At 41.1% G+C, this 26597-nt stretch overlaps 1 protein-coding gene across 22 annotated transcripts in view; it reads right to left on the reverse strand.

Moving 5' to 3' along the window:
- Nucleotides 1–26597, reverse strand: part of FGGY (FGGY carbohydrate kinase domain containing) — a 456399-nt gene that overhangs the window by 105378 nt on the left and 324424 nt on the right. For 21 of the 22 annotated variants that reach the window (XM_055235132.2, XM_063613860.1, XM_063613861.1 and 18 more), the window contains 3 exons: nucleotides 23308–23455; nucleotides 7330–7404; nucleotides 143–263 (listed from right to left, as the gene is read on the reverse strand). In XM_055235132.2, the coding sequence (XP_055091107.1) occupies nucleotides 143–263; nucleotides 7330–7404; nucleotides 23308–23455 (344 nt within the window). Of the gene's footprint in view, nucleotides 1–142; nucleotides 264–7329; nucleotides 7405–20328; nucleotides 20416–23307; nucleotides 23456–26597 lie in introns of all 22 variants that reach the window. The other variant, XM_055235136.2, reaches the window with a different exon arrangement.

Consider the following 26597-nt stretch of genomic DNA (forward strand, 5'->3'; position numbering starts at 1 on the left):
ATCGTGAATATAAAGACTTCAGGGTTATTTTAATAATCTGGTATACCGCATATATCCTCCTATTCACACCTCACCCAGAACTTGGCCATGCCCATTTGCTGCCAAGCCAAAAATGACCTTCTCTCCTCTTTCCCAGACTTACCAGTAATGTCCGCATGCATTTGCACAAAAAGGGGATTCTTGCTGAGGCCTCCACATAGGAAAAGAGTACTGATTGAGTGCCCTGCTGCCTCCATGGCTTCTATAATGAAGCGAGTCCCCAACTTGAAAGGAAAAGCAGAAGATAGCATCAGTGTAGTCACAAAAGTAAACACTAGGGAACACTTCTTAAATGTTTACTCAGTGCTAGGACACTGTACTAAGCTTTACATACACTATCTCAGAAAGCTGAGACTCACAGAGATTATGCTGTCTATGATCACACAGTTAATTAAATCACAGAGTGGGAATTGCAACTTGGGCCTGACTGATTCCAAAACCCTCTTAATTATACCATTTCCTTCTATCAGTAGTTACACAACACTGACAAAAACAGTTGACAACGTCAACACAGTTAATGGTAACACAGTTCATTCAAACAGATATTTAATGAGTGTCTACTATAGCCCAGGCCCTGTATTAGGAGTGATTGCAATACTACTCTGAAACAGAGTCAATGGTATCTTGGTCAGTCTTCCTTTACTAAATGGGAACTAAAGGCTTTTTCCTTAGAAAAAGCACCAAAAAATCCAGCAGCAGAATCATGGAAAGAGGGCTCTAACTGCATAAAGAAGGTGAGATCCAAGGCTTCAGGGTGGCTAAGGGCTAAAATTACCTTTGCTATTGCCTGAAACCAGGTAGTGGTTCTCTAAAAGGAGACTTCTGAGCCAAATCCATTCCCTGGTTGTTTCAGGCTTCACCATATTTTCAATTCAGCCTTGTGTCTCAGTCCTTGTGTGTTAATATCTTCCTAATATGCATTATCCTCATCCCTGTCTTGCTAAGTTCATTAAACTCAGTAAAAACAGTTATTGCCTTAGAGTTATGGAAGTGAATCTTAATGTAGAATTCTTCAGTTTTAGATAGGATAGTTGAACATCTGAAAAATCTTAATTTACTTGGAAGTTCAAAAACTAGAGTTCGAAAATCAAAATTTAGTTGGGATAAGGACTAAAAACAAAAAGATGAACTGTGATGTGGCCATAAGGGGGCAGCCACATGGTGATGTTTGGGAAAGGGGCTCCAGAAAAAATAGAGGAAGAGGATTTTTTGGTGGGTAGCAAGTCTTTGAAATGTTTAGAAATTGAGCAATTTGGGGAGATGTCAAAGTCCTAGGTGTAGACCTGGGAGTGAATTGCTAAAAAGGAGGGAAGAGAAGTCAGAAGAGATAAGAAAGTCAAGGATCTGGGAGGCCAATGTGTCTCCACAGATGGCATAGCCACCAAGAAGAAGGCATGAGCCAATATCTTGGTTTTTAGTGAAAGTGTGACAGTATTGTTCAGGTTGAAACCTAGGAATGTAGTGAGGGAGAGGAGGTGTTTTAGCTGAGGGCAAGAAGAATCAGGAGTTTAGCCAAGGTAAGGAATAGGGTTTTGGGCCGGGCGCGGTGGCTCACGCCTGTAATCCCAGCACTGGGAAGCCGAGGCGGGTGGATCACGAGGTCAGGAGATCGAGACCATCCTGGCTAATATGGTGAAACCCCGTCTCTACTAAAAGCACAAAAAAATAGCCGGGCGTGGTGGCAGGCACCTGTAGTCCCAGCTACTTGGGAAGCTGAGGCAGGAGAATGGCGTGAACCCGGGAGGCGGAGCTTGCAGTGAGCCGAGATTGCACCACTGCATTCCAGCCTGGGCAGTAGAGCGAGACTCCGTTTCAAAAAAAAAAAAGGAATAGGGTTTTGGAAGTCAGCAGGATGCTGCCCTGACCTCATGTCTTGGGGAGGGTGGGGGGGTATATGAAGCCTCCTTTGACAAGGCTGTCTGGGGAGCTGTCACCCCAAGGGATGGGGGAACCTGGGGACAGGAGTGGTCAGAGGGTGAGCTGGGAACCATAGGACATGAAATCCTAATTGGTTTGGCATAAATCATGAGGGACAGGGGCACTTCAGGAGCAAAAGGCACAGCAGTTCTAGCCCAGAGGTCTTTAGGGTTTGTTGAAGCTATTCATGAATCTGGTAAAAATATGGATTAGGTAAAACATGGGCCTCATAAACAATCCACAGATGTGGTGTGTTTAAAAAAATTCAAACATGTTGTGCCATATAAGGCCAGATCCTACATACTAACTAGGGCTGATTATTCCCAGATGTTCTTTGTTAAGCTTTTTGGGGGGTCATGAACCCCCTTGACAATATGCCAAAACCTATTGACCTCCCCAGAAAAAAAAGTCACATACAAAATAGTACTATGAATAATTTCAGGAGGTCTACAGATGCCTGAAGTCCACCATGGATCATTTGATGCCTGTGGATTTTGGGCAAACCCAGTCTGCTCTAACGGCATGAATCTATAGTAGCTAAGAGCATGAGTTTTGAATTCAAAAAACCCAGGCTGGCATTTAGGCATTTCACATATTTCTTGTACCTTAACCTTTCTATAACTCAATTGCCATTTTTTTTTTTGCCATGGGAATAATAGTATCATATTCATTTAGTTAAAAATTCTATAGATTGTCAGAAATGTCAACATGCAAAAAAATTAAAAATGTGGTCTTAGGCTTGATGATATCTAGTAATACCTACCATACAAGGCTGCTGCTGTAGGCAGCAAAGGTAAAACTTGTAGAAGAGTGTGCAGCTCACGAAAGGTGCGTACAAGGAGAGTTCTTCTGGTTATCAACTATATGCTAGGCACTCTGCTGTGCACTTTAATAGCATCTCTAATCTTAAAGCAAATGTGAAACCTGCATATTGTTATCCCCACTTAGGAGATATATAATTTGACTAAGCAATACAGTCTGTATGGAATGGGAGAATAGCTGTCTGCTAATTTGTATGGAAATGTCAGGCAAAACTGGTATCTTTGATATTTCTAAAAGCGGGGACCTAGGGGCATGCGATTAACAGGCCTGAGACAAGAATAAAACAAAGCACATTTCCTGGGAAAAGGAAACAAATGATCCGAATGAGAGGCACTCCCTCCAGAGGGGCTGTGACAGACAGCCTGTCTCTCCCCCATGTGGTATTGTCGGCTGGAATTTCCCACTCAGTCTGGCGGTTCCTTAGAGGACCTTCCCTTTCGGTGTCCCAGACTCCAATCTGTGTAATACTCCACTCTACTGAAATGCCCCACCAAAGGGCTTTGTGTAAAATGATTTTGTGCTCACCTTTCTGGAAAAAATGTTTTCACAGATAAATTTAAATTAAAATTAGGCTATTCCACTGGGAATGTACAGAACCGAATGCAAATCAAGAGACTTCAAATGCAAATAGTAGCTTTTAAGGGTCTGTTCTGCAAAGAAAACTATAGATGAACAGGCTATGGATAAACCGGGTGGTTGACAGGTCTTTCAATTAAGCATGATCAAGAGAGAATTTTACTTCATGGAGGGTTTTGCACAGTCCCAAGTTAACCTGATTACAATCCTCTTTAATTTCATTTCATCCCTACAAAATAGCACCCAAAGATGCAAATACATATAGAGAGAAATTTGCTTAACTTTCAGTTGACCGACAACAAATAAGTGCTCCGGCAATATTCAGGGCTAATGAAACAACATTTTTTTCCCCAAGTTGAACATTATGGGAAAATATCTGTTATCAGAATACTTCATTAAAATGCACATTTTTTTTTGCCTAAAAGATCAGCACATCCAGATACATTTGCAAAACAGACTGAACCCCTCACAATTCACTTGACTCCACAAAAAAGCCTTATCGAAAAAAATCTCTGTCTTAAAATGCCTTGCTTTCATGGTATTATAAAGGTCATTAAGACAATGGACAGAATAAATATGATAGCTTTTAATACATGTACGGCCCATTAAATACAAGATTGATTTTCCAAGTGTGTGGTACTTGAGAAAATGTAGCTGGTTTTTTTTTTTCCCCTCTCCTGCCTGCATTAAGTTTAACCTCATTTATACATTTCTGGACTTCTGCTGCAGTACTCTTACCAGGAAAGGGACCTCTGTGAGACAATCCTGGCCAAATTAACGATATTTTCTAATATATATTAAGTAAAAACGATTCTTAGGAATATCTGAAAGTTTATTTCACCCATGTAGCTTTTACAAACAGATCAAAGGAAAATGCAGCATGGTAAAGTGGAAAGAGCAGAAGCCTGGGAGTGAGATGGAGAAAGGTTCAGATTCCAACTACGGTACACTAGCTGTTTGACCTTGGCAAATGGTCCTCCCCTTGTCTGTAAAATGAGAACAAACCCACCTACTTACAGGGTTACAGTATTAAGCTACCAGCAGGCAAGGCACTCTCTTTGGTGCCTGGCACACAGTCGTGTCTGACGAAAGGTAACTGTCATTACCACTATGTGATGGTGCCCCTTGGTCCCTCCTGTTTGGCCTCATCCTTCATGTCCTCCTCTTAGCATGTGCTCAAAAGGGGGAGTATCACACCACTCTGATTTTCCAAGATTATTCATTTCAATATAAGCTATTCATTCTACTATATGAATCTTTTATACAATAACATTAACAAATCTGAAAATAAAAGTTCCTCAATACAGTCAAGTGTCCTTTAAGCATGGTAATACATTGTGAGAAATGCACTGTTAGGCGATTTTGTCATGCAAACATCATAGAGTGTACTTCCACAAACCTAGATGGTATAGCCTACTACCTACTATACTAGGCTATATATAGTATGGCCTATTGCTCCTGGGCTACAAACTTATACAACTGAAAGTTAAGCAAATTTCTCTCTATATATAGTCGTATCTTTGGGTGCTATTTTGCAGGGATGAAATGAAATACAAAAAATCAGCATGGTATTGTACTGAATACTGTAGGCAACTGTACCACAATGGTAAATATTTGTGTATCTGAACATATCTAAACATAGAAAAGGTACAGTAAAAATACAGTATCATAATCTTACAGGACCAACATCATATAGGAAGTCCCTCATTAACCAAAACGTTATGTAGCAGATGACTGTACTTCACATATCTAATTTTGTTTTAGAATGCTGGGGGTTCAAATCCCACCTCTGCCACAAGTTATATGGCCCTGCACATTAATTAATCACACAGAGGCTTAGGTTTCTAGTCTGTGGAATAGGGATTATAATATCTACATAATAAGGTTAAATCAGATAATGTGTGTAATGTACCTAGCACAGTGCTTGGCACATATAAAATCTCTTTTTTTTTTTTTTTTTTTGAGACGGAGTCTTGCTCTGTCACTCAGGCTGGAATGCAGTGGCGCGATCTCGGTTCACTGCAAGCTCCGCCTCCCGGGTTCACACCATTCTCCTGCCTCAGCCTCCCAAGTAGCTGGGACTATAGGCGCCCACCACCATGCCTAGCTAATTTTTGTATTTTTACTAGAGACAGGGTTTCACCATGTTAGCCAGGATAGTCTCGATCTCCTGACCTCGTGATCTGCCCTCTTTGGCCTCCCAAAGTGCTGGGATTACAGGCGTGAGTCACCACGCCCGGCCTATAAAATACCTCTTAACTCGGCCAGGCGTGGTGGCTCACGCCTGTAATCCCAGCACTTTGGGAGGCCGAGACCGGTGGATCATCAGGTCAGGAGATCGAGACTATCCTGGCCAACACGGTGAAACCTCATCTCTACTAAAAATACAAAAAATCAGCTGGGCATGGTGGCATGTGCCTGTAGTCCCAGCTACTCGGGAGGCTGAGGCAGGAGAATCGTTGAACCCAAGAGGCAGAGCTTGCAGTGAGCCAAGATCGTGCCACTGCACTCCAGCCTGGCAACAGAGCAAGACTCTGTCTCAAAAAAAAAAAACAAAAAAAAAAAACAAAAAAAAAAACCCTCTTAATTCACTTATTATTATCATCATAATCATCATTATTATTATAAAGCAGGACAGCTAAATAATTATCTTTACTACTGATGCACACTTTTTTTCTCTATTTTCATCTTACTATTGATTTCCTACATTTTTACAGATGTCAGAATTGTGTGCTTTTGACCAAGTTTCCATGCATAAAGATATTTGACTGATTTCACTGAATTGGCCAAGCTATTAGACCAATAAGAAAATTGCTTCAGGAAGATATAGTAAAACTAGTGTATAATCTAAAAGGGCTGTTTAATCAAGTTGACTGATTCCATACTTCTATGCAGTTGCATTAAAGAAGTTATATCCCTTCAGTATTAGTATTATTACTATTTGGGAGGTTCCATTCTTTATTGCACATACATGGTGGCTGGACAAATCTGAGCATTAAAAAAGCACTTCTGTTGGTGGTGTGAATAAATATACATATAGTTTAAAGGAATAAAGTTATGAAAACAGTTGTGTGAAGAAACAGAATAATTGAATATCATATATGTACACATAGCATTAAACATATTTGCTTAAAACAGGTGTTACTGAAAAATAAATTTTGAATTAAAATTGGATAAACTGATTTTTCCTTTCTGTTAATTCCTATTCTCTTTTCAGAAGTGGCTAAGCCTCACTGGAGTAACTTAATTTCGGGTACATACGTGTTGTGAGACCCCGAAAGCCATGATCTACTCTCCTAAAATGCACTCTGTAACATATGCACACACACAACCTTCTGGATGTGATTTCAGGATTAGAACCCTCTTGTAGCCCATCCATAGCTACCTCTAGATAAGAAGATTCTTTAGACAATGGTTAAGCTTTTAGGATTTCATTTCCATTTTTGATTTATCGTTAGTGTAAAAACTCCTAACATTTTAGATTTAAATTCCCCTCTTCCTCCCTAATCATCCTAACCTCAGTTAAGCAGCTAATTATCTAAAAACAAACACTTTCATGTTCTAAGGATGCTTACTATTTAAAGGACCCTTATCATGAATCCTTTTGCAAAGTGAACAATATAATGTATTTTATAAATCAGACATTCTTAACAACTTTTCTTAATGCAAGCATACATAGCATCTGTTTGCTTGCTTCTATTTAATTAAATTTAGAAGACAAATTAGATAAATGACAAGTATAATCTTCACAGATTTTAACTCCTTTCAGCTTTTAGTTATGTGAGGTTATTAGTTAAAGCAGGTGAGGCCTTTCATCAACATTTCCTTCCAGACATACAAGAATCTCTTTTTTGCAAATAATCTTTTAATTAAGAATCTCTGTCACAAAAGCATGTGCTGTATCTTGGGGAGCCAGGGGCCTAGAGTATACTGATGGCTCTAAGTCTCTTTAAAAATGGCATTACAGTATCTTACAGCAATGGCTTGAACTGTGGCCAGGTAGAGAATGGCAAGATCATCGAGGTCCTGAGACAGTTTCAATCCGGTGACCTGCAGGGATGAAGGGAAGAAAAGAAGAAGATGGTCAAAAGACGCTGCCGTGGATAAAGATAGTTCCCATGAAATACGTTCAGATGTGTTTTCTTGCCGAAAGAAGTTCATATGCAAATCTCCTTTTTGTGAGCGGAACGTGAAATGCCTATTAAGTTGTTTAATCTCCAGACCTGGGAAAAACTATCCTTTCCTCCCCAAAAGAAAATACCCTGACCTTAAACAAAAACAAAACAAATACCACAGGAAGATTATGTTTGATATTTCTTAGATGACAATTAAATACCTTTTATTTTAAAACATTCTCTTTTCTTACAAATACCTATTTTCTGTGGCTTACAAGAAATCCACACGTAACAGTGGCATTCTAGTACAAGATGATCTTGTTTTGAGTTCTGCTACTGTCAGACTTCAGTGTAACAGCATTCAGTGTCCAATCCAGGGTAAAATAATATGTCTCTTACAAATATTATACGTACTAGGGGATAACTTAGAATCTGTGGGTTGCAAAGGAATCTCATTAAAGTCAATCAGAATCAGATGTTTATATGGAGTATGTCAGTCTCTGCGAGAGTCCAGAACTGAACAGGATGCCGGATTTGTATGCCATCAGGACTTGCTCACAGTACTGCTTTCATGTCTCCCACTCATCAAGGTGTTCTTTTGGGACATTTCTAAAGGGTGAGGGCTGCTGGGTTCTTCAAGCTGAGCCCAACTTTTGTGGGCATCAGCACCATAGTTCACTTTAGATTATCACATTATAAAATTAATTCACCAACATTCATTTACTCAGTTCCTATGGTGTGTGTTGTCCTGAGCTCAACCAGGTATGGACATACAGTTTGCATCAAAATAGGGGAGCTGAGTGGTCTGCCTAGGTCCCTTCCTTCATCTTCTCTGGCCCCATTTAATTACTCTCTCCAGATTTCACCCTCAACCCCACTGCAATTGGCCTATGACAGTGCACAGGCACCATTCAGTTACCCAAACCAGGAAACTCGGGAGCCCTCTTTTTTTTGAGACAGAGTCTCGCTTTGTCTTCCAGGCTGGAGTGCAGTGGTGCGATCTCGGCTCACTGCAACCTCCACCTCCTGGGTTCAAGCAATACTCCTGCCTCAGCCTCCCCAGTAGCTGGAATTACAGATGTGCACCACCACATCCGGCTAATTTTTTTGTATTTTTAGTAGAGACGGGGTTTCACCACGTTGGCCAGGCTGGTCTCAAACTCCTGACCTCATATGATACAACCGCCTCAGCCTCCGAAAGTGCTGGGATTACAGTTGTGAACCACTGCGCCTGGCCAGGAGCCATCTTTCTTGACCTCCCCCTGTCTTCCCATATTTAAGCAGTCTCAAAGTCTTGTACGTTTGATCTCCCAAATCTCTTTTGAATGCATCTCCTTTTCTTGATCCTTACTGTCATTCACTTCCTTAATTGAAGCCACCATTATGTCCTTCCTAATTGCTGACAGAGGCCCTGAGCAAACCTCACTGTTTCTAATTGTGCTCCTTTCCACACTAGAGCTAGATCGACTGTTCTTAAGTGCAAATCTGATCGTGTTACTCCCTGTAAAACATTCTCCCCATTACCCTCATTTCACAGTAGAAATGCCTTCACTGTCTCATGTGCGTCTTCCTGGGCTCGCCCTTGCTTCTTCTCCAGTGTTTACTCTTGTCCCTCCTCACTCTGTATCCTATGCTCCAGCTATGCTGAATTATTTATCTAGGTCTGTTGATGTGGGGATTCCTACATTCAGTAGAGCTACCTGCTGACAGTTTTTCTTGGCAAATAATTGGGCAATCAGATTAGAATGATGGCTTTGATTTTTAATACACAAGAAGATGGAAAATTTAAGTGAGAGACATGAGAAGAACTCTGGTGCTGCATCATCCTAAGCCATTAACTGTGAAAGAACATCCTTCACAAATTTCCCAGAGACCTAAGCATATGGTAAGAATTCTGGAACTCAGAGAGAACATGAAAAATGCTGACATTATAGAACTTTATTTCACAGTGAGGAAATAATGTGCCTAAGGGAACACAGAGAATGGACACCAGAATGTAGGTGTTCTGATGGTCTTTGCTTGTCTTATTCACCAAAGCTCTAATGCCCAGTGCTGTGCCTGGAACACAGTAAGCACTAAGTTAATATTTGCTGAGTGACAATTCACTCAGCACTGTGAACTATGAACCAGTGACAATTCAATGCTTCTTTTCCCCTTTTAGACACCACTTTCTCTCCTTATGTCCTATCCTTCTTTGTTAAATTCTACAAGTATAGGTGGACAAAGTTTACTGTCTCAGCTCCTCACACAATCAGAGAGGAGGAGACCATGCCCCAAGAGAGAAGAACACTGGAAGAACACTTTTAGTCACCTGCTCCATGCTCCCAGCTGCCCTCCCCCCATCCCGAAACTTACCCTTTCTCATCAGAGAAGTGGCTTTTATGAGAATAGGGTAAAAGGAAGGGTCCCTGTACCTCATATAGAGCCTTTATCTTGAGTTTGAAAAAGGCACCCCATCTGGAAGTATGAATTATAAAAAGGTGCAGAGTAAGCAGGATTTCAGCCTGGTCATAGCCCCCTGAACGGAACACTTTCTTTGAGCTGCCTGCACCATGCTGGCATGCAGTGGTCCTGGCAATGATCACTAGTCATGAACACCAGTCATGAGCTGAACATCCCTGAGCTGAACACTTTCTGCGAGCTGCCTGCACCATGCTAGCATGCAGTGGTCCTGGCAATGATCACTAGTCATGAACACCATTCACACGTGGTTTCTCTGTCTCTCTTGTAGTGGCCTGGCCTCAACAGCACCTCTGCTATTAGGTCTCCTAGGGAAGTTGCTGGGCCATGGCTTAGTGCACTGTTCTAGAGCCTGTCCAGGAGGCTGCCTCCCTTTGGCTTCCTCTCTCTGGTCATCAATCGGAAGAGGATTAAGCCATGATCCTCTGTGTGGCTGACCCACTCCTAAAGACCAGATTTGGATGATTTGTGCTGGGAGTGGGGGTAAAATATGACTTTGTATATAAGATGCATTCCCCTAACAATATTTATTAGGAACTCCAGTGTTTTGTATAATAATACCGATAATGTAATGGGTTCTGATACTCTTCTCAATTAGTAAGAATCCATAAGAGAGAAGAAAGGGTGTGACATAGCTGGATTTAACTTCCTTAATCCCCAGCAGATATCCACGAGAATTTCCAAAAAGCATTGGTATTCATGCAAAAAGTTATCATGGACCCTTCTCTAAATTTCCAGTGCCTCCAGAGCTCAGAAATCATAGAGGAGAAAAGGGAGGATAATTTTTTTCCCCAGAAACTGAGAATGATATAATCAATGTAATTGAGCACTAAATTTAAATCCTGAGCTTGCTAGCAGCTATGGCAAAAAGGGACACATGAGGGTGAAACAGCTTTTTTCTGATAAATAAAACATAGCTATCCTTGAAGGGAGACAAAATTATTCCTGGGAAGAAATTCTAGAAGAGATTTATTGCATGGATCATAATGTAGAAGGTATTCAGTATCAAAAGGGAAGCTGCAAACACAATTCTCACACAACCATTTCCAATATTCCCTCACCACTAACACTAGAGCCATGGTATTGAAATGTGACTTAGCGAAAGATATTTATCTCTCAAGTGCAAAGACACTGTGGTCTGAGGTCCTTGTTTCCTTGACATCTCATCTGATATGCAGATGATCATTAAGTCCATTTAATTTTCTCTCAAATGCCAGGGACCTCAGCCCAGTCAACCCCTGACGGAACTTTGCAAGGAGTGCCATGTAGACTGCTTGAGAGGCTACAAAGGACCCTCGGGGAGCTGTCTAGGAAGGGAGATCGTGACAGTGCCCTGGGAGTGCCAAAGAAGTCCTGGGGGAGGCACAGCTTTGAAATGGCTGAAAAGGCTAGGATAGGCCAGATGAACTGATTCCCTAGCTGGAGGCTGAACGGTTCCATCAAGAGGAAGTGGAGAGGAAGCATGAGTAGAAAGAGTGTGTTTATTGATGTGCCTGTGCCTACTTCGAATGTTTGGGCGAGACAGACAAATGTGTAGGGAAGCCCGATGGGAGAGTTGCAAGGGTAAGCACATTTTATCTATTTTGGATATTGTGTAATGAAGAGAACTATAAGAGAAAGCTCTTACAATTAATATTAGGGTGCATGAAAACTATATATAATGGCCAAAACAATGCAAATAACTGCATTGCCTAATTTTAACCTCCTAGATTATGAATATAAAGCACTTATGTAAATATTGGGATTTTTGAGGTTAGAGGTGTATGCCAATTGAAAGAATAAGCTTTAGAGGAAGGCACCTGGGTTTAAATATTGACATTTTCTCTAATTTAGCTGCATGACACTATATGAATTTTGTAACATCTATGAGCTCAATTTTTTCATCCACAAAAAAGGGATAATACCTCAAATTATTTTTGTAAGGATTACATGAGTTATCTTTGCAAAGTGAATTACTTTTTTCAGTAAGCTGTACTGAGTCTACAAGAGCTACATACTCCTGTAACTCTTATGGTGCCAACTGTGCACGGAGGTGGCACTTAAATGTTCATTTTCTTAATGTGGCACATATACACCATGGAATACTACACAGCCATAAAAAAGAATGAGATCATGTCCTTTGCAGGGACATGGATGAATCTGGAAACCATCATCCTCAGCAAACTAACACAGGAACAGAAAACCAAACACCACATGTTCTCCCTCATAAGTGGGAGTTGAACAATGAGAACACATGGACACAGGGAGGGGAACATCACACACTGGGGCCTGTGGCGGGGTGGGGTGGAGGGGAGGGAGAGCATTAGGAGAAATACCTAATGCATGCGGGGCTGAAAACCTAGATGATGGGTTGATAGGTGCAGCAAACCACCATGGCACATGTATACCTACTTAACAAACCTGCACGTTCTTCACATGTATCCCAGAACATAAAGTAAAATTAAAAAAATAAAATAAGTGTTCATTTTCTTTCCCTTTCTCTTAATAAGTGTTCATTCTCTTTCTCTTGAATTGCATGAAAGGCTCAATCCCATTCATTTACTGGGATATGGGAATAACGTATCTCTTTCACCATGCTATTGGTACTACTGAGGATATTAATGAGGGGCACTGGAGACTAGTGACCGCTCAGTGTAGGGAAGCCAGGGCAGAAGTTGATCATCAGCACTGGGACCATGATATTAAAGGTACAGGCATGCAGGAGTATGGAGAAGCCCCTGAGTTCCCAGGGACACATAGTGGGGGGATTCTTGCAAGAACTCCTTGAGGAAGCCTTAGTACTTCTCAACCTACACACTTCCATTCACTGTAAAAAGAAGAGACAGATGCTTACTGTGCACCCTGGACTTCAGCTTAAATCTTGCAACTTAGTAGCTGTCTAAACTACAGCACCTCTCTCAACTCTTTCCTGGGATCCTAGTCGAGTGTAGGTTCCTGGGATCCTACTCTAGATTTACTGAACCTTTGGTGTGGGTCCAGCAATTTGCATTTTACCACAGTCCTAATGCACAAAAAATTGTGGAAATGACTGCTCTAAACCTTGGTATTATAAATTATAGGTTCATAGGTTCTAAAATAGTTGAGATTATTAATAAATGTATTAGCAATTAAACTTTTTCCTTCCTAGTTGTTAAAAGAATTGAAGTGTTTATATATATTAGTAAGAAAAAAAAAGACTTAAAAATAGTTTCCCAAGGGATCTCGAAAGATTACAAAAGACAAGAAAATGGAATTCACAAGTCCTGAGATTTTTCTATGGTCATCAGAGCTTGATGGGGGTATCCAAGGCTCAGGGGAATTCACTGAAAGCTTTCCAGAACACAATGGAGAGGCAGAAATGCTCTGCTTGCTCAGTCAATAATGAAGGTGGAGCTGATGGACAAGGCAATGAGGAGGATCAGAGAAAGATTTATAGGAAGCCTCTGGAGGGAAAAGGGACATTGGAGGACAGGTCTGAGACAATCACCCACTTGGAAGATAAAGGGGCACAAATCTTCCCAAAAATATTTAGAGGTTTCAGTAAGTGTCTGGAATCTAGGCTAACATTTGGCATTGCCTAAATCCCATCCACATTTGAGAAATGTTGATGACTGTGCTACCACAATGTGGTAAGCAGAATCCTAAAGATGTCCCCTCAATATTCTGTACACTGGTTATTCAATTAAACACTAACTGAGGCCCTGCTGTAAAGGAACTGGGCAGATAGAATTATTTAATAGCCAGATGACCTTAAAATAGGGAGATTATCCTGGATTCTCTGGTTGGGTCCAGAGTAATCACATGAGCTCTTAAAAGCAGAAGAGAAAGACAGAGGAGTCAGTCAAGAGACACAGCAGAAGAGGAAGACAGGAGAGATGAAGCAGAAATATTGGAGTGGTTCAAAGCATGAGAAAGATTTGACCCATCTTTGCTGGCTTAAAAGATGGTGGCAGGGGTGATGGGCCCAGGAATGCAGGAGGCCTCTGAAAGCTGAGAAGGACCACTGGCTGACCTTTAACATGGAAACAGGGACCTCAGTCCTACAACTGCATGGGACTAAATTAGGTCAACCACTTGAATGAGTGTGGAAGCAGATTTTTCCCAGAACCTTCCAATAAAAACCTTGATTTTGGCCTTGTGAACACTTTCTTTGGTTACGGAGGAACCAGTAGAACCAACCTAGATTTCTGACCTGCAGAACTGTGAGAGAATAAATTTAAGCCACTAGATTTGTGTAATTTATTATAGCAAGCAAAAATGATGGATGGACACTGCCCCTCATGACCTTACTCTATTGGTGAATTCCACACCAACAGAATTCTACTTTGAACACTACTTTGTTTGCTGTTTACCCAAAGGCCCTTCACACTTTGTCTGCATTGCTTCTGAGGGTTTAAGTCTAAGCCATTTTGATATGCTCATACGCTGTTTCTCAAAGCTGGTCTGTACAACTCTTCTGGCCCACACTTGCTGTTGTCTAACCCTGTCTTGTTGGGTCTGCACACCAAGATTATACACAATGGACTCTATCCTTGGTCCTCTGGCCTTAGTTCCTTTGCATTGTTTATGTCTTGGACCTTCCCAGTAGATTCCACCTGATTCGCCCCTCAGTCTTTTATCATGCCACATGACCTTGGGAAACACTCCTGCCCATAGTCCATTCCCTGGTTTTACTTGTTGTTTAGTGTATATAGGAAAGATAAAGGAGCAGTAAGAAAGGAAAGTCTGATTCTGTGATAGAATTTAAAAAGTCATTAAAATGAAAAAGAAAGATGCCAGGCACATTAAAAACAAAGCAGAAGCAATGAAAACAACAACAATGACAAAGATCTAGTTCTTTATTTTTCTTTTTCCCCAAAGAATGTCATTGACCCAGGTTTGAATTGACTGGTTCCAGTTCCACTTATACCCTTTTCTCCTCTGGGTAAGCTACTTAAACTCCTTGAGCCTCGGTTTCTCTCTTCTTTTAAATGGGACAACAACATTGTCTTGCAGGGTTGTTGTGAAGGCTGTTGATGATACATGGAAAGCATCTACCATGGTGCCTGGTACATCAGGTGCCTGAAAAATGATACCTATTAAAAATCACAATACCAGCTGGCAAATTAGTCACTTCAGTAAAATATATATATATATTTTCAGTAAAATATATATTTTAAATAAAATGTAAAGATGTAAATTTATATATAAATATACAAATAAAAATATATATTTTCAGTAAAACATATATATATATATTCAGTAAAATTTGTGACCAATTTGGAAAACACCAATTTGGTATTGTGATTATATAAATATAATCAGAAAACCAGTTAAAGACACTGAAGATATTAAGCTTTGTTATAGGATTTGATTTTTCATAAGCAAAAATATGTAAAAAAAAAAAAAAAAAAAAAGGCTGAATAAATCAGTGTTAAATAACAGCAAAAACTTCCACAAACTCATATCGAAGAGCCCATGTGTTTCCAAAGCTTATAAATACATCACTTGAAAGCTACTTCAATTAGCTCATGAGCTTCCAGCTCTATCATCCATCTCCCTATCAGAAAAGTCACAGGGGTGCAACCTCTGCTCTCTATTGAGCTCTTGCAGATACCCCGAGTTGCTGACTCCTTCCACATCTGGATCTGTTTAGCGATGCCTACAGCTAGCTGGGATTCAGTCCCTTGGAAACTGGCTAAGATCTCCCAGTGCTTCCTCCCTGACTCTCTCCTGGTCTTCCACATACACACTATCCCTGTGCTTGCTTTGAAGAGTTGTTGGAGCAGCATTCAACCTCTCCAGCAGTTTGAGTAGCATACGCTCTGATGTTAGAAGTCACAGCTCTTCAAAGAAGCAGAAAATCACTTTTTGTTCTGGGTAGTTCTGTACTTTTAACATGAAGCAGAGAAAACATGTTTCAACCAATGGTGAATAGGGTGCATTTGGTGTGTTTTCAGGGCCCGATATGTCTCCAAGGTCATTTGCTTTGTTGAGTGGTTGAGTGGCTATTTCAGGAAAATAATTTCTAAAAATCCCAAACACCACAAAACAAAGGCCACGCCAATTTTTTATGAATAGAAACTGCTCATATATACGAGAAGGCAAGGATTCTTTCAAAATTCCTACAACACTAGCTATTCCACAAGGTACACCAAATTTGAGTTTCCTGTTGTATTGATGGGGAAACTGAGGGCCAAGGACTTGAACAAAGAAGATCAATTCTCAAGAGCTGTATGAAACTTGCTTTCTATGAGGACCAAGGGACTGGTGGGCTTCTCTGGCTGGTTGTTTGGGCTGGTGAGTCCAGTCAGTTCTGGGGCTAAAGTGGGAGGCCCAAGGCTGGCTGCTCAGGGTTCAAAAGCCACACAGGATCCTGCTGGCCATCTCATAAAGGTGCAAGTAAAGGCCACCAAACAGGAGCTGCCAATTCAAGGGCATTATTGTGCTGTCTGTCCATCATGCCAACACCTGCCATCTGGCGCTGACAGTGACCCTGCAAAGAAGCCTGGGCTACTCCTGCTTCCTCATGGGCAGATCAGCTGCACAGAGTTAACACGCCAAAGGTCATACACTGGTATATCTTCAAGACAAGTTCAAACATAAGTCCAATTTCAAAGCCTGGGCCCTCTTTACTGCTTTGCAGTGGTAAAAACCATTCAACGAAACATTTAAAATAAAAACAACCACCAAAAAAATCCCTAAAACATGCAACTATTCCTGATGGTGAGTATTTATCTTCATCTATCTTTTTTTTTGAGACGGAGTCTCGCTGTCTCACCCGGCTGGAACGCAGTGGTGCGATCTCAGCCCACGGCAACCTCTGCCTCCTGGGTTCAAGTGACTCTCCTGCCTCAGCCTCCTGAGTAGCTGGGACCACAGGTGTGTACCACCACGCACAGCCAATTTTTTTGTATTTTTAGTAGAGACGGGGTTTCACCATGTTGGCCAGGATGGTCTCAATCTCTTGACCTCGTGATCCACCCACCTCGGCCTCCCAAAGTGCTGGGATTACAGGCGTGAGCCACCGCACCCGGCCTATATTCATCTACCTTTATGTGTGACTGTGTCATTTTCTTACCTTAAAAGTAAGCCTTTTTCTTTGGGGGGAGGGGGAGGCATGTCTATCTTGTTTTTAATGAACCTAAAATCATCAGCGCTTACTGTTTTGAGACCAACTGTTATTACCTAAGCTTCTGCTTCTTTTAAATAATCGTATGTGTAGCCCTCATCTTTCTGTGCTTCATTTATCAAGTGGAAAGGAGAAATGTTTACATAGTGGGGTACCTAGTCCAGTCATGCTATTAGGCTGCTCATCCCCCACCTCCTCCACCTCTCTTTAGTCCAGTGCTTCAGGCTGATATTGTATCATCAAAAGAAAAATGAAACAGCTAGTCACATGATAGGAGTCAACTGTTACCAGAACAAAAAGAAAATGATACTATCAAGCATAAGGAAGAGATTCCTGGGTTATGCCCTGTTCCTACTTATGAAGGTAGGCACCTAGTGTGGAAGGCATTAGAACCAGGTCAAACCACGAGTGGCTATTTTTTTTGAAATCTGAGTCAGTTAGGGTGGGAAGGAAACCAGTACCTTACTGAGAAGAGACAGGGTCAGAGTTTAAATCCAAAGACCATGGTTAGAGTAAAAGTGGGAGGATAAGCCACAAGGTTGGTGGTCAGAAGAACAGAAGAGCAAGGACTAGCTTAAGGAACATGGTTCACTATGAAACCATGTATGACGCATGTTGAAACTCCCTTTCTTAATAGTCCTCCATGTGTTTTGCAAAGTCCAGAGTCTGCATCCTAAAAGGATGGGGTGTGCATCCTAAAAGGCAAGCTCTGCCACTTCTTGGCTTTGTGACTTTGGGCAGGTCACTGTTCATTCCTCGTTTGGCGAACAGTGATTGAAATAACTGTTTGACCATAAAGCAATTATTTGGTGCCAGCTTCTGACCTAAGAACTGTTGAGATTTTAAAAAGTAAATAAGCCATTGCTCCTATCCTCAAAATGTTTTTCCTATAGAGTAAATTTAAAACATATGTTATGTCTTATGACAGCCTTGATCTTATTTTCTTCAGTGAAAATTATACTCCCTATTGCTTTCAGTGTAGGTTTTAATTCTTTGATTGCCTTTTTAGTTGTCTTGTGGTCTTTGCCATTTCCCCTTTTTTCTCATTCCATTGTCCTTTCATCTTAACTCATTCTTTCCTAATAAGTTTCTGGCCTATTTCATAGAGATATGCCTTGAAACAAAATTTCTGGCTGGGAACAGTGTTTCATGCCTATAATCTCAACACTTTGGGAGACTGAAGTGGGAAGACGGCTTGAGGCCAGGAGTTTGAGACCAGCCTTGGCAACACAGTGAGACCCCATCTCTACAAAAAATATTTAAAAAATTAGCTGGGCATGCTGACATGTGCCTGTGTAGTCTTAGCTACTTGGGAGGCTGAGATGGAAGGACTGCTTGAGCTCAGAAGTTCAAGGTTACAGTGGGCTCTGATTAGGCCACTGCACCACTGCATTCTAGTTTGAGTGACAAAGAGCAAGATCCTGTCTCTTAAAAAAAAATTAAAAATATTCTATTGAATATACTACAAAGTTCTCTAACATTTTCATTTGGTTTCAGTAGTAAATAATTTTCAAGAGGGCTTTCCTTTAAGTGTTCACAATGGTATTTTTTTTTCTTTGTATGTAATGGTTTTACTTTTTTTTTTTTTTTTTGAGACGGAGTCTCACTCTGTCACCCAGACTAGAGTGCAGTGGTGTGATCTCCGCTCACTGCAAGCTCCACCTCCCAGGTTCTCGCCATTCTCCTGCCTCAGCCTCCCGAGTAGCTGGGACTACAGGCGCCTGCCACCACGCCTGGCTAATTTTTTTGTATTTTTTTAAGTAGAGACAGGGTTTCACCATGTTAGCCAGGATGGTCTCGATCTCCTGACCTCGTGATCTGCCTGCCTCGGCCTCCCAAAGTGCTGGGATTACAGGCGTGAGCCACTGCGTCCAGCCGTATGTAATGGTTTTTTCTAAGGGGCCATTATTTTTCAACATTTACTCTAACTAGACAGGTACACACGTTCAGTATTTCCCAGCATACAGTACACACGATTTGCTCTTTTTTTTTTTTTTTTTTTTTTTTTTGAGACAGAGTCTCGCTCTGTCGCCCAGGCTGGAGTGCAGTGGCACAATCTCGGCTCACTGCAACTCCGCCTCCCAGGTTCAAGCAATTCTCCTACCTCAGCCTCCTGAGTAGCTGGGATTACAGGCGCCCGCCATCACGCCCAGCTAAGTTTTGTATTTTTAGTAGAGACGGGGTTTCACCATGTTGGTCAGGCTGGTCTCGAACCCCCGACCTCATGATCCAACCGGCTTGGCCTCCCAAAGTGCTGGGATTACAGGCGTGAGCCACCGCACATGGCCGTGATTTGCTCTTATCCCCACTCACTGCATACTTGAATTTGTCTCTTCAGATCTACAGCTAAATGCCAATTGGCAAAGTACAGCAGTTTTTATTTTCTGTAGCTTTGTTGGACTGAGGTAGATCAGCACCTCATGGCTTTCCAAGCCTAGAACTGGTAGTGCAAACTACACCCTTCCTCCCAAGTTTACAGGACTACTAAAGCCTTTCCTACATCTGCCCCATTAACAGACGCTTAGAATGCAAGCCATCACCCTTCCTCCTAATTCACACTTCCTGCTTGGGTGGATTCTTGAGCTGGCAGTTTTCAAATGGAATGAACTGAAAGAGTGGCTGGGAACAGGGTCGTGGGGGGGATCTAGGAATTTAAATTCACTGGCTGCTTTCCAAAAACAAAACAAAAAACCCAACCATCAGCAGTAAAGTAGAGGAATAGCTGTGCTGTTTTTAGGTTTAAAAGAACCTTGTGCTTTTATGCAAGGGAGCAGAAGGTGGTGAGGTCCAAACTCTTTCCACAGTGGATCACACATGACTTTGTTCTTATGTCATATATGATGTCATCAGACAAGTTGCATTCATCATATAAATTCTAGAAAATCCTCCCAGATTTTCTTTGGGAATACCAATTCTAGTTTTCCTAGTTGAACACCATCCTAATTCCTAAGGCCTGCATGAGGTCATGATTTTTTTGCATTTTTACAAATATTTTCAAGAGAAGCAGAAAAAGGCTGCATCAGGGTTTGCTAGCCCAATGCCACATAAAAACAATTTCAAAGTCTGACACGTATTGAGCATCTCCTTCAGCTTGCACTGATTATTACAGAGATCACACTGTAAAATGATTATACACACACACATACACACATGTACAATAATTACCTCCCCTACTTTTATGTGAACTTAGGACAGGTACTTTTCTGTTTTCTTTGTATTACCTGGGTTTAGCACAGGCCTGCACATAGCAGGTATTCAATAAAAACACAGTGAATGGATAAATGTTTAACAACGCAAGAAAAGAGTCACCTGAGGGGAGAGTAGAGAACTGGGAGAGTGCAACGCTGCCAAAGCAGGAATATACAGATACCCAGTGGTTCTCCGAGAAAATATTTTCTTTTTTTATTATTAACATAAAATGCTAAAGGCAATCTAACATTGGTTAGACAATGATACAAGGAGCCAAAATTGTAGACATTCACATGCCATGCTCTCCTCCCTCTAGAATACTGCACATACTATGATTCCCTTGGCCTCAAACCCCCTTCCCAGCTTCACTCAGTGTCAATGTTACTTCCTGTCTGGAGCTTTCCTGACCGCTGGGACCAGGTTGGGCAATCGTCTTCCATGCATCTGGAGAGCTCTGGACAGTGAAGGACACCTGGAGCTTAATACTACTTTTCCATTCCCTGTTTATATATTCTGTCTGCCTCCCAAAGATGGTGATATTCCTGAGGACTGGGATTGTGTCTAGCTACTCTTATATCCCCCAACAACTGTAACAGGGCCTGTATTTGTTTGATGAATAAACAGTCTCATAATTATGATACAACGGGAGTTTATCTTCATTTACTTTGAAATTAATATTGGTATTAAATACTTAGGATATGGATAGTCAGTGTCAGCAGCCATTTAATTCATTTGGTATTAGTAAATTTTTCACGTCTGTTTTATCTAATGCAACAAATGACCTCTTTATTATCTCCATGTTGCCTATAAATTATAAATAAGTACATACTGAGTACTTACTCTGTGTCCAGGGAAACATTTTAGGGGCCAAATGAAGAAATTGTACATGGATCTTGCTTTATTGGAATTATCCTGCAATTCTAGTTCCTATTAACATTTTATCAAGCTCTCACCAACCCCCAACTTTAAACATGCTCCATGAAGGTAGGTATTGTTGCATCTTATTCATATCTACAGCAGTGCCTGGCACACAATAGGGACCCAATTAATATTTGCTGAATGAGTGCTGGAGATAGGCATCAACAAAGTTTCCAGCAAAAGGATATAACATGATAACAGAAGAATTTCAGGGTCATTATTTTGATGTTTTCCAAAACTGGATTGAAGGAAGGAGATTTGGGGTGAAGTATTTACCTCAGAATTGCCTTCCTTCTATCTTATTTAGGTCATCTTCTCCTTCCAGTGTTGTGATGCAAATTCTTGGAGTGATAACTATTCCATTGTAGCCTAACCCAAGGACAGTGATAAAGAGAAATCATTGCCAAGAACTACCAAGTGATATATGAGGTATGTGAACAAACATGTAACTTTTTAAAAAAGTAAACATACCCAGGATTTTTAGATACAACTTGGCATATGTCCCCATGTAAGAAGTTCCTTTTGGTGCATACACACTTATTCTCATGATATGAGAATTCTTCAGAACACTCCATTGATTTCTTTGGAATTTCATTCTGCATTTGGGTCAGCTTTATTAGAATATCCTTCTGATGATAATTCCTAGGTCTTGGATGTCAGGATTGGTTTTAAAAAATGGATAAAAGCTACTGGGAGACATGAAGCCTCACATGCTGGGTACTGAATTTGGGTAAGACAGACATTGGCTAGGGAAGGCCCCCAGGCCAGTTTTATCTAAAGCAACAAATGACCTCCAGAGCAATGACCATTTTACTATGCAACACTGCTTTGTTTTGGGGTCATTTAAAACACTGGTCAAGCTTCTTGACTGCTTCAACATTTTAAGTATCTAGTTCTATTTGGCTTCAGATATTTGTCTCTAATTAAGACACTTATTTCTGTACCCATATGAAATGTGTTCTTCTCCTACCCCCTGTTTACAGACAGAGTTGGTTATCTGAAAATATGACTTTCTAGTTGCGGCCTGTTGCCACATGGCCCTCTCTGGACATTATTCTTCTGTCTCTATAAAAAAGGACACCAAGCTCATGATTTGTTGTGTAGGCATATGCTTCACAGACTCCAGATCAACATAACATTTGCCATGTCTAATATTCTTTTCTTTTCACCATGACTCCCTTTCAGTAATAGAAGTTGATCATGTCAAGTAGGTAATGAAAATAAACTTCTGGCCTTTCTGCTGGCATCATAGAAATATTTAAAAACAATCTCAACAAAACTAACCACAAAATTGTAGTAGTTTGAGTCTTGAATTCGTGACTCCATCAGGCCTGCTCCACTGTTACGCAGCTTCCTTTGCACAAGTCTTGCCTTGTTTACAGCCTCCATTCTGAACTCTACCTTAACGTACCTCACACTCACCTTCTCAGCTTCATGACATTTACCTGGTTCCTGCATTCATGGCTTATTTTCTTATTTGTGGCCTCACCTGGCCCCTCCTCTACCTTTAACCTGCTTCATCACACCTCAAACATGATTCCCCTGGTGTCTAGGATGATATTACTTTTATATCTCAACTGGGGTAGTTGAGAGTTCTCCCACCAAGTTCACCTGGCCCCTCTAGGAGAGCCTAGAATATCCACAGAGGAAGTGACCCTAAAGGGCACTAAGAGAAGGATTTATTTTCCAACATAAGTTATAAATTACATTTACTTATACCAAAGTTTAATCTGAAATCCTAACTGTATTAGTGTAGAGTCTGAACAGCCCTGACTCAGAGCCTAGGCAGATGTGTGGCTGTGGCCAGCAAGACCATGGGTGGTAATATTTACTACTGATTTACTGGGCAACTTAAAGATGCAGCTGGAAAATATGACTTTACAAACTGATATAAATGCCAAAATTACATAGGCATGACTTTTAGCCACTCCACAGGACAAAGAGGCAGCAGTAGCTGAACTAGGAAATGCTGCTTTTAACGCTTTCAAGGTTGGCTCAGAAACAATGAAAACTTTCAGCAGCTCATCCCAGGGAGCAGCAACAGCAATGCATCTGCACAAAGCCAGTGGGCTGTTGGCCTGTTTTATTTTTTTCTTTTCCTTTTTCCTCACTTTGCTTCTTCCAAACTTCGTAGCCCTTTGGCCTGCCTTCACCCATGTGCAAGGACTAGTTGTTACTTACCATGCCCTTTAGTGTCAGATCTGCTAAGGGAGACCGGTTGCCATGGAAATCTGGCCAAACATGTAAATCAACAGTAAGGAAACCCACAGGCTGAGCCTTCTTAATCAGATCCAGGTGACTGTTCAAATATGCATATATACTCTGGCATCTGGAAGAGAAGTGAATTTCATTTTTAAAAGGGGAATAGGGTCAGGGAGCAAATCATTCTATAGAAAGAAACCATTTGTACTTCCAGATCCAGGAAAGTAAGCAGGCTTCTAAAAGCTTCAGAGAAGCTAGCCCACTGTACTCTCAAATCACACTGTACTATCACCAAGAAAGGTGCCACGTCCTAGTAGAAAGGTTTGGAGTCAGAAGACTGGATCCAGGAATGGCTTTACTCTTAGTAGATGTATGGTCATGAGAAAGTTATTCAAACTTTCTGAACCACCCTCTTCTCATCTGTAAAAACAGATATCATAATCCCTGTCCAACTTACCTCAAAGGGTTATTGTGAAGATCAACAAAGATTATGTATGTGAAGGTGCAGTATTTTGTAAACTGTACAATACTGTACATATGTCAATAATTTACTAAAATCAGTATTCCTAATTGTAATAATGATGATGAGTTGATAAATAGAGAGAAATACAAGTTCCCAGACTCAGGATAGGATTTTGCTAAGTAAAGTGACTGAATGTTATAAATGCAGTTAGGATCAGGAGTTAGAGACCTGATTTTCAACCTAAACCCACCAGATGACATTGTGTACGTTTTTTCTTTTTCTTTTTTCTTTTTTTTTGAGATGGAGTTTCACTCTTGTTGCCCAGGTGGGAGTGCAATGGCACGATCTCGGCTCACTACAACCTCCGCTTTCCAGATTCAAGCGATTCTCCTGCCTCAGCCTCCCCGCCCAGCTATTTTTTGTATTTTTAGTAGAGACGGGGTTTCACTACGTTGGCCAGGCTGGTCTCAAACTCCTGACCTCAGGTGATCCACACACCTCGGCCTCCCAAAGTGCTGGGATCACAGGTGTGAGCCACCTCGCCTGGCTTTTTTCTCCTTTTTAAGTCTCAGTTTCTTCATGTGTAGAATGAGGAAGTCAGACCAACTCCTTCATTCTTTACATGTTCAGGTGAAGAGGAGGTGGAGAGAAGATGATGGGCGTGAGAGCACTACTCAGTTCAGATCTTGGTACTACCTCTCCTAGCTTGGTAAAATGGGCCAGTGACTTAACCTCTCTGGCCTCCAATTTTCCCACTCATAAAATAGGTTTAATAACACCTACCTCGCTGGGTTAAATCACACCACATGACACAAAGATGAAAGCTGGTCAGCCTTCCCCTCTTAAAAGATGCTGCTTTCTAAAAGTTCTGAACCAATGATTTCAAAAGAAAGTGAATATTGCAGCAGTTGGCATCTGTGCTACTTCCCACTGGGGTCCTTGGAAGTCTCTTTAAAGGTTAAAAACATGGCTTGTATAATGGCAGAAAAAAAAGTATAGGAAATCAATATCCAAAGGAGGTTAATATCTAAGACACCTAAGGCATTATTTATGTTTTGCATTTTAAAAGGGTTTTAGAAGGAAGGCTCAGTGATTTCTAGTTCTAGTTTGTGATTGGGTGAGTGTCCCCATGGATCCCATGAAGTTGCCAAAAGTTTCCTGTACTTGGTGTAGGGAAACACACCAATGAGTGGAGCATTGATTTTTAAATTCTCTTTTTTTCCCCATTTACCAGTAGAACTCCTTTATTTATTTTATTTTTATTTTTTTCTTTGAGACGGAATCTCACTCTGTCACCAGGCTGGAGTGCAGCGGCGCAATCTCGGCTCACTGCAAGCTCCGCCTCCCGGGTTCACGCCATTCTCCTGCCTCAGCCTCCCAAGTAGCTGGGACTGCCGGCGTCCACTACCACGCCTGGCTAATTTTTTTGTATTTTTAGTAGAGATGGGGTTTCACTGTGTTAGCCAGGATGGTCTCAATCTCCTGGCCTCGTGATCCGCCCGCCTCGGCCTCCCAAAGTGCTGGGATTACAGGCTTGAGCCACCGCGCCCGGCCAGTAGAACTCCTTTATTAAACAAAAATTGTATGTAAATATTCAATGTAAAAATATAGAAAAGCAAAGCTGCTCTGTGTGAGCATGAGTGTGTAAATGTGAATGCATGTATATTTGTGTGTGTGTGAGTGTGTGTGATGTGTACTAGGGTGGAGGTGAGGGCAGCCCTACCGCCCTACCTACCAGCAGTTTATTTGCTTCTTGCTGCAAGCTCATTCTCATCTGCAAAAATCTTCTTCCTTAGATCATATTAGGAGGAATAAGATATTACTGAGAAAAGGCTTAACAACTACAGTTAACACCAGTTGCCATTCCCTAAGTGTACACCAGACCTTCCAGCACTGCCCAGTTGGGGAGGTACCACTAACATACAGAGGAGATGCTTCAAGAGGTGAAGAGACAGGTCTGAGTCCAGCTTTAAACCCTTCTCCTTGTGATTCTGAAGCCATGGACTCTCTGTATCTTTGCTCAGAAATTATTTATCAAAGCCCCAAAAACTCAAACCCTGTTTTAGAATGATTCTATTATGGCCTCAGGAAAGGATCCTCTGAAGCCTCCATACAAGGTAGAGCCAGAACAACGTATCAGAGAACAAGAATATGATAACCTCCTGGTTTTCCATTTCTTTGCTCTCTCTGCTCCTGGTCCAACAGGAATCACATTCACAAAAAAGCCTCTAGAACATCTTTTCTAGCCACAAGTCAAGAGTCTGCACTAATTCTTGCAACTTTCCACTTCAGAATAGCCACTGCTCTTAAAGTAAAGGGATTTTTTTTTTTTTTTTTTTTTTTTTTGGAAACACATGTCTATAAATCTTTTCATTCTGCCTCTCAAGGAATCTCTGAGCAGGGCATTTGGTTTCAGACATCTGGGTCAATAAGAATGTATAGGCCTAATTATTATTGATTCGTCATTGTCTCATTTACTGCAGGTCTTTGCAAACAGTGAGATTCATTTAGCCTCTACATATATGGCCACTCATGCACTAATGAGATCCCTGGGGGTTGGGGCATATGCGTACCCCTTTGACTCCTAACCTCCTTGCAGCTGTATGTTTATTCTTTGAATGCAGCCATTCCCCTACATGTTTTTTCAATTATACCTTACCATGTGTGCTATCTGAGTATATCATTCAAAATGAAATGCAGTTGGAAGACATTAAACTAACTAATACACATCATTATTCACATAATTTTAACCTTGCATGATGCCTTTTTTGGTTCTGACTTTGTGTCATTTTGCATGTTTTATCAG

Source organism: Symphalangus syndactylus, chromosome 19 (genome assembly GCF_028878055.3).
Source record: "Symphalangus syndactylus isolate Jambi chromosome 19, NHGRI_mSymSyn1-v2.1_pri, whole genome shotgun sequence".
Classification (NCBI taxonomy): Eukaryota; Metazoa; Chordata; class Mammalia; order Primates; family Hylobatidae; genus Symphalangus; species Symphalangus syndactylus.